General features: G+C 42.4%; 1 protein-coding gene across 1 annotated transcript; it reads left to right on the forward strand.

The window, feature by feature from the left end:
• Positions 1-2,827: 2,827 nt before the first annotated feature.
• On the forward strand, positions 2,828-4,231 carry LOC306902948 (paraneoplastic antigen Ma1 homolog; the record flags this gene model as incomplete). The annotated part of the gene is made up of 1 exon (XM_079471869.1): positions 2,828-4,231. The coding sequence occupies one exon, from the start codon at positions 2,828-2,830 to the stop codon at positions 4,229-4,231; it is 1,404 nt and encodes a 467-aa protein (XP_079327995.1).
• Between the last annotated feature and the right edge of the window lie 5,299 nt (positions 4,232-9,530).

A 9,530-nucleotide genomic window follows, 5' to 3' on the forward strand; every position in this document is an offset into this window, starting at 1 on the left:
ACGCAAGTACTACATTCCCATTAAAAAACTTAAACCAAGATCATCAAAATTATGACCGTCAATGTTGTCATCTGAAAGAAAAAAGAAGAGTTAGTCAAAAATTGCCGACTTCTTTTCCACCATGGAAGCACCGAAAGCACAATAGAACACCTACTCATAGCATCACAAATGGCCATTTCTTGGGAAAAGGTAATGGTGGGAATAGCTGTGATAAAACAAAGCATTGGTTTAGTTTTCAGCGTTGGAATGCTAACAAACTAACTAAGATTACATTGATTGCTTAAGACATACCCAGGTCTGCCAGCATGTCCATTTCATCCCCGCTAAACATGAGGGGACTGAACATGTGTGGGGAGGAAGAGGTGGCAGGCACGCCAGGGGACACACTGCCAGGAGGGCTAATGTTAGTGATGGTCCGCTGAGGAGTAATAGATGGGCTGAAGGAAGGGGTGGCAGGCACGCAAGGGGAGGCACTGCCAAGAGGGCAGGGACTTGAAAAAGGGGTGCAACTTCGCCATGGTGACCTCTCTCTCCATTCTGCGAATTTCACGTTCCTTTTTGGTTGACTGGAAAAGACCAATTGACATCTAACCTTTTACAAAACGAAGCACAGGGGAAGCAATTAAATGTGTTTTATGAATGACTTACAGAGATGTCTCTATGTGCAGACTTGAAGTGTTTTTCAAATTGCTTGAAAAACCCATTGCACAAGGGGCAGGTCTGTCCTCCAAGATAGACCCTGCCCCTTGCCAACTTCTGCCATAGCTGGCGCTCCTGGAGGTTCAGGATCCCATGGAATCCCCTCAGGTGATTCTTAAAATTAGTGATGTCCCTGTAGCAGAGGGGACATTCCGACTGTGGAACCTGGGAAACAAAAAATGCAGGTTAATGTAATACAGTGCTGAGCGTGATGAGCATATGCACAAGACACAAATACATTGCATTGCACAGAGGTCACAGGCCAAACTGAGTTCATATACACAAAAGGCCTTCCTCAGATGCTGTAAAAAGACACTTATGAGAATGCAAACATGTGCTGTGTAATGTAATACAGTGCTGAGCGTGATGAGCATATGCACAAGACACAAATACATTGCACTGCACAGAGGTCACAGGCCAAACTGAGCTCATATACACAAAAGGCCTTCCTCAGATGCTGTTTAAGACACTTATGAGAATGCAAACATGTGCTGTGTAATGAAATACAGTGCTGAGCGTGATGAGCATATACACAAGACACAAATACATTGCACTGCACAGAGGTCACAGGCCAAACTGAGCTCATATACACAAAAGGCCTTCATCAGATGCTGTAAAAAGACACAGGTTAGAATGCAAACATGTGCTGTGTAATGAAATACAGTGCTGAGCGTGATGAGCATATACACAAGACACAAATACATTTGTAGGGACTCTTTTATTTTTGTTATATATGCCTTATTTTTGGGAATTTCAGAGAATTTTAAATACATTTGATATTTTGTTTTTGTTTGCATTGTGATGTAACTAAATGTACCAAAATATTTTGTTTCTTTATTATTCTTACTGTTTTCCTTTACTCAAATAAGGTGTTCTGTTGAACTGAAGAGTACTAATGTTAACCAATCAGCATTGAGCTTGTTTGAAGTTTGCGTACGCAAGTTGCGTTAAGTTACGTTGTGGAGAGAAGGAAGGAGATCGCACATGGCGAAAAGAGTTCAGCACATGTCCTCGGTCTCCAGAAAGTGAGCGTCATTCTTGGACTTCGCTACTTAGTACAGGGCCCAAAGTGACAGATAGAACATTCATCCTCTCGATTAGTTTTTGTTTGTTTAAAGTGTTGTTTTACTTATATAATTTCAACCCATTCTGCCGTTGGTTTGCGTCATCGGTGTCAAAAGAAGCACTTCCAGACCACTCGTAACGGTGGTGGAGGGGGACGAGATTCATCGGAACCTGCCTTGTTGAGCATTTGGATTGGACTTTCGCTCCGCTGCGCGGCAGCGGGACTGTTCTTTTAGCGGCTCGTGCTGTAAGTGATCACTTCATTGCTTCGTCATTTCCTTGGATGGAACGTAAGTGAATTCGTCTCGACAAACGCTCTTGATGTACTGAGTTACCTTGAGTCTATTCCCTTGACAGTGCACCAACGATTGGGCCCCAACGGCTAGCCAAAAGAGTGTGTTTTGTTCATTAAAGACTGCGATCGAACTCATTGTGTTGATACTGAGTGTATTTTGAAAAATTGTGTAAATTGAGATATTGTGAGTTTTCAATAATCATCCGCTGTATGTTCTTTTTTTCACTTGAAATAAGAAAGGAGTGTGTATGTATATATATATTTTTTTTTGAGGGTGATAAATATTGAATGCTTAGAGATTGTTTAGGCTATTGCATACTTGATTGTTAAAGGAGGGGGCAGCTATTATTTTTTGGTTTTATTTATTTTTTTCAACAACAAAAAAGGGGTTTATATTAGTGTCAAATTAATAAATCTTTAGAATTTTTCCCCTTATTTGGAATATTTTGTATTGATTTATTTAAAAAAAAAAAACGAATTAATTGATAAAAGAGAAAAAAACAAACCTCCGGACAATTCAACATTCAATTTCCGGGAATCCAGGTTTTCTGGTTTGGGAAAACATTTAAATTAACCACTAAGGTTGAGAAAAGGGTTACATTTCTGGAGGCCCCGCTGGGATCTTATTTTTTTTTTTCTCTTTTTTTCCCCCTGTTGACCATTGTTTATATTTTCTTCTACAATTTAGTGTAGCAGTAACAGCTGATCTGAAAAGTTTGTTTTTTATTTTTGCAATAATACTAGTTACTTGCATTCACTTTCAAAATCATGGATCTGTCGCAGACTGTTGAGTGGAGCAGAGAAGAGAGTGTTGATGTCTCACGTGCTGTTGTTTTGAGCAAAGTTCCTTTGGACACCAGTAACGACACTATTGAAAAAGTGTTAAACACAGTAAAAGTTTTCGGTCGCACTAGAATACGTGGTCGTCGTGGTGATGTAACGGGCAGATGGTTGTTTATTTTAGTGGAGACCAGTGCTGATCTAGATCGCGATGTTATACCTCATGAGATAGGTATAGAAAATGAAGCTGGACCCTGGAGTGTCAACTTAACGGGTAGTTCAGTAGTCCATGGTCCTGTCTCTGAAAGTGATACATTCCAGTTCAAGCTGCATGCCTTGTTACAACAGGAGGGAAAGTCTATGGATGAAGTGAAGGCCATGATTTTGGAAAATCAGCCTCTTAAATCTGACATCAGTGTGGACTTAGTTGATGCCATTGGCAAATTAGTAGATCGGTGTAATCAGGTGTCTAGTGATGGGCCTAGTTACAGAAAACTGAGGTTATTCTCGGGGTTAAGACCTGTCCCTCTAGGTGAGGAAGAGTATGAAGTCTGGATGGAGCAGGCAGCTCAAATGATAAGTGAATGGCAATGCACCGAATCTGCAAAGAAGCAGCGTATTGTTGAGAGTTTGCGAGGTCCTGCGGCTGATATTGTCAGGTTTCTTAAAGTGAGTAGCCCATCGGCGACAGCAAATGAGTACTTAGCTGCCCTTGAGACTGTATATGGAACTACTGAGAGTGGGCCTGACCTTATGGCTAGATTCCGTCATACCTACCAGGAAAATGGAGAGAAACTTTCAGCTTTCTTGTACCGTCTAGATAAACTTCTCCACAGAGCATTGTTGAAGGGTGGGATTGAGGCAGCCGGCATAAATAGAGCCAGAATGGAGCAGTTGATTAAGGGGGCTCTGACAAATGATATGGTTGCTCTGCGAGTCAGAATGACTCACACACTGCAAGATCCACCTTCTTTCTCACAGTTGATGAAGGAAGTTCGAGAGGAAGAACACTGGGTAGCTGCACGAGAGAATATTAAAGCTTCTGTTGCCAATGTTACCTCTCCCCAAATGCTTGTGCCGCCTGAATTGCATAGTGTGAAGGAGGTGGTTAAAGATTTGTCTACTCAGGTGAGTCAACTGTTGAGCGTGGCCACTGTGACCCCTGCCTCTGACCGTGCCCCACAGACAACACCGACAAAGGAAGCTATGAACCGAGATAGTGCTTGCAAGCTTAAAACTTCCAAGTCAACTTTGCCTGGTATCTTTTGCTATAACCGTGGTGAAGATGGTCATAAGAAGTGGGAATGCAAAGCACCTGAGGATCTCCGGAAGGTAAATCAGAAGCTGATGAAAATGCACCGCTTACAGGGAAACTTCAGCGGAGCTCTGTGATTGAACGGCGCGGAGCTCCAGAAAACCTACGTTCCACTCATGTTTCATTTCTGCTTGATGTTGGCCAGCCACAATTGCCTGCAGGTTTAGTAGGGCCTGTCTCTGAGGTGCCTGTTCAAATTGAAGGGATTTACGCAAAAGCTGTTCTTGATAGTGGCTCTCAGGTTACTTTATTGTATCGGAGTTTCTATGATACATATCTGAAGCACTTACCTCTTCAGCCTGTGGAAAATCTTGAGATCTGGGGTCTAAGCTCACATAAGTATCCATACGATGGATACTTACCCCTCAGACTTGAATTCACTGAGAATGTGGCTGGGGTGCATCAGGTTGTTGATACCCTCGCAATCGTGTGTCCAGACCCTTTGAAAAGAGAGGGGATAGCCATTTTGGTTGGGACCAACACCAGCTTAGTAAAGAAGCTGCTTGAGTCTTGTCGCGAACAGGCTGGAGAGAGGTTCCTAAACGTGTTGACTATGCATCCTGTAATACGCGAGGCATTTGAGTCTATTCAACAGACAGACGTGTGTCAGGAAGATCCGGACAAGCATGGAACCGTGTGGTTTGTGAAACCTTCCCCTGTTGTCTTGAAGCCAGGCCAAGTTATGCAACTCCCAGGTCTACCTAAATTACCCAGTCAGATGACCCAATCTTTGTTGTTGGTAGATGGAGCGGAAGTTGATAATACCTTTACTGCTGACTTGCAAGTGAGACCTGAAGTTCATTCTGCATCCATTGTGTCCAGCCGACGGGTCACCGTGACTGTCAGAAACACGTCTACAAGAGAAGTATGGATAAAGCGAGGAACTCCTCTTGCTCATGTGTTTCCTGTCACCATGGTGCCGCAACTTTCCTCCAACCAACAGTCAAAACAAAGTAACTTGTCACCTACATGCTTTGATTTTGGAGATTCTCCGATGCCGGAAGAAGCAAAACAGAGTTTGTGTGAGGGGATGATGCAGAGAAAAGAAGTGTTTTCCCTTCATGAGTGGGATGTGGGCTGTGCAAAGAGTACCATGCATGAGATAAGGCTAAATGATTCGCGCCCTTTCAGAGAGAGATCTCGACGGCTCGCCCCAGCTGATTGGGAGGATGTTAGGCAGCATCTACAAGAGCTTAAGAGTGCTGGTATTATTTCAGAGTCCCGAAGCCCCTACGCTTCACCCATTGTAGTGGTGCGTAAAAAGTCAGGGATGTGAGTGGACTATCGGACGCTCAACCAACGGACCATACCAGATCAATATACTGTACCCCGAATTGAAGATGCTCTTCACAGCCTTTCTGGGAGTAAATGGTTTACGGTTTTAGATCTGAGAAGTGGATATTATCAAATACCAATGGGTGACACCGACAAGGAAAAGACCGCATTCATCTGCCCTTTGGGATTTTATGAATTTGAGCGTATGCCCCAGGGTATCTGTGGAGCACCTGCTACTTTCCAGAGGGTCATGGAGAGAACTGTTGGAGACATGAACTTCTTGGAGGTGCTGGTGTACTTAGATGACCTAATCGTTTTTGGGCGGACTCTTGAAGAGCACCAACAGCGGCTGTTGAAGGTTCTGGATAGGTTGAGGGAGGAAGGGCTGAAGATCTCCCTCGATAAGTGTCAATTCGGCAGGACGTCTGTGAACTATGTGGGGCATATCGTTTCGCAGGATGGAATATCTACTGACCCTTCAAAGATTGAGGCTGTTGTTTCCTGGCCCAAACCTCAAACCGTGAAAGAGCTTCGAGCGTTTTTGGGATTCTGTGGATATTACCGCCGCTTTGTGAAGGACTTCTCAAAGTTGTGTCGGCCTCTTAATGAACTGCTTAAGGGGTACCCATCCTCTAAAAAGAAAGGTAACAGCTCACCTGTTTGTAATGCCAAGCCGAGCTACAAATGCTCTGAACCTTTTGGTACCCGATGGACTGCTCAGTGTGATGCTGCCTTCCAAACACTAAAAAACTGTCTGACTCAGGCTCCAGTGTTAGCCTTTGCTGATGTACAAATGCCTTACATATTGCATGTGGATGCAAGTCTGGATGGACTTGGAGGTGTTCTATATCAAGAACATGATAAAGGGCTCCGCCCGGTTGCTTACATCAGTCGAAGCCTTTCTCCTTCAGAGCGAAATTATCCTGCGCACAAACTGGAGTTTTTAGCACTGAAGTGGGCAATTGTGGACAGATTGCATGACTATCTCTACGGTGTTCAGTTTGAGGTTAGAACCGATAACAACCCTCTAACCTATATCCTGAAGTCAGCAAAACTTGATGCGACTGGTCATCGTTGGTTGTCAGCCCTCACCACCTACAATTTCAGTTTGAAATACAGGCCAGGCCGAAGGAACGTCGACGCTGATGCCTTGTCCAGACGTCCGCATATCCACCCGAGTGTTGATGATGAGTGGCAGGAAATTCCAGCGGCAGGTGTCCGAGCTCTGTGTCAGGAAATCTCTGTGGAGAAAAGAGCAGGTTGTATCTCTTATCCATGTGTTGTGCAACAGATAGGGGCTCATACGTCTGCTGTTCCTAAGGCTTATTGTCAAGCTACTGCACTAGTTGCTGATCACTTACCTGAGCTTAGTCCAAGTGAGCTTCAAGCTGCCCAAAGAAATGATGCGTGTCTGGGGGAGGTGTGGGAAGCTGTCTGTCATAAGAAATCTGCAAGTAGTGTCCATCACAACCAACCTGAGATGAAGTTGCTGAAGCGAGAATGGGAGAAGTTGTCTGTGGATAATGGCTTGTTGTACAGAACCATTAGGCTCAGTGACCAGAGAGTGAAGCGACAGCTTGTGCTTCCCACAAAGTACCACAGCATGGTGTTGAAATCTTTGCACGACGAGATAGGACATCTAGGCTTTGATAAGTCTTACAGTCTGGTCCGTAACCGATTTTATTGGCCACGCATGAAGCGTGATGTAGAGGCCTACTGTAAATCATGTCCTCGGTCTCCAGAAAGTGAGCGTCATTCTTGGAGACTTCGCTACTTAGTACAGGGCCCAAAGTGACAGATAGAACATTCATCCTCTCGATTAGTTTTTGTTTGTTTAAAGTGTTGTTTTACTTATATAATTTCAACCCATTCTGCCGTTGGTTTGCGTCATCGGTGTCAAAAGAAGCACTTCCAGACCACTCGTAACGGTGGTGGAGGGGGACGAGATTCATCGGAACCTGCCTTGTTGAGCATTTGGATTGGACTTTCGCTCCGCTGCGCGGCAGCGGGACTGTTCTTTTAGCGGCTCGTGCTGTAAGTGATCACTTCATTGCTTCGTCATTTCCTTGGATGGAACGTAAGTGAATTCGTCTCGACAAACGCTCTTGATGTACTGAGTTACCTTGAGTCTATTCCCTTGACAGTGCACCAACGATTGGGCCCCAACGGCTAGCCAAAAGAGTGTGTTTTGTTCATTAAAGACTGCGATCGAACTCATTGTGTTGATACTGAGTGTATTTTGAAAAATTGTGTAAATTGAGATATTGTGAGTTTTCAATAATCATCCGCTGTATGTTCTTTTTTTCACTTGAAATAAGAAAGGAGTGTGTATGTATATATATATTTTTTTTTGAGGGTGATAAATATTGAATGCTTAGAGATTGTTTAGGCTATTGCATACTTGATTGTTAAAGGAGGGGGCAGCTTTTATTTTTTGGTTTTATTTATTTTTTTCAACAACAAAAAAGGGGTTTATATTAGTGTCAAATTAATAAATCTTTAGAATTTTTCCCCTTATTTGGAATATTTTGTATTGATTTATTTAAAAAAAAAAAACGAATTAATTGATAAAAGAGAAAAAAACAAACCTCCGGACAATTCAACATTCAATTTCCGGGAATCCAGGTTTTCTGGTTTGGGAAAACATTTAAATTAACCACTAAGGTTGAGAAAAGGGTTACACATTGCATTGCACAGAGGTCACAGGCCAAACTGAGCTCATATACACAAAAGGCCTTCCTCAGATGCTGTTTAAGACACTTATGAGAATGCAAACATGTGCTGTGTAATGTAATACAGTGCAGAGCATGATGAGCATATGCACAAGACACAAATACATTGCATTGCACAGAGGTCACAGGCCAAACTGAGCTCATATACACAAAAGGCCTTCCTCAGATGCTGTTTAAGACACTTATGAGAATGCAAACATGTGCTGTGTAATGTAATACAGTGCAGAGCGTGATGAGCATATGCAAAAGACACAAATACATTGCACTGCACACTGGGCTACAAGTTTTGCTGAATACAGAGACATTTACATGGAAATTACATTTAAAAGAAAGCAAAGTTATACTCACATGCGGCATGCTTGCTAGGCTGGATAAAACCATGTGCTTTCACTGAAAACTATGATGGCTGCTCGAGGCGGTTTATTTACAAACATCTTGCTCTGACACACTCTCACTATCTCACCTGAGCTTTAAAGCAACTTTATTCAGTCATTCTTTAAAGGAAAACTACATTAAATGCCTTATAAATTACATTTCTGGATACTTATACAGCTACATTATGCATCGATGATTCCTATTGATGCCCTTTATGAACAAAATGCTTAGTTTACACCCATAGTTTGATTACTTGGCTTTGTGTAATTGTGACTCTTATATGTAGTATGCTCTCTACCTACATGATCTTATTTTGACCTCTTACAATGAACACGGTGCACAATGCCATGTATTATAACCTTTTGCATATGCTCATCACATTCTATATAACAGTAAGACATGAATGAACATGTGTTTGCATTCTCACTTGTGTCTTTTTACAGCATGTGGGGAAGGCCCTTCATGGATGTGAGCTCATTTTGACCTTTGAGTTTTTGATTTGAATGTGAATGTTGTTGATTATATGTATTCTTAGCTCTTTTTTTGTATTTAAGTATTTTGTATTTTTTGTATCCCATTTAAGTTGAACTAACTGCAAGTTACTTGAAGTTAACCTTAAGTGAAGATTTTGGTCTACTCGTTAAATTAAGCCTCTTTAGCCAGCACTGTAGGAGAATCAAGTGAGTCGGAGGCACGTGGACATTTTAAACACAAAGTGCATGGTTTAATTGAAATCACCATCATCACCACCAACAACAACAACAACAACAAAAGACAAAAGTCAGAACAATGTACCATAAGTGAACTATTTACAGAACATACATGTAAGAAAATGAAGAAAAACAACAAAAGTCAAAACACAATCAGAACAATGTACCATAAGTGAACTATTTACAGAGCATACATGTGGGAATGAAGAAAAAATAACAAAAGGGAGTTTGGGAGGTGAGGCAGGGTCTCTGGGGAGGTCAAGAACAATGAAGAACAGAGGGGT

The sequence above is a fragment of the Barbatula barbatula genome (genome assembly GCF_947034865.1).
Source record: "Barbatula barbatula genome assembly, chromosome: 13".
Classification (NCBI taxonomy): domain Eukaryota; kingdom Metazoa; phylum Chordata; class Actinopteri; order Cypriniformes; family Nemacheilidae; genus Barbatula; species Barbatula barbatula.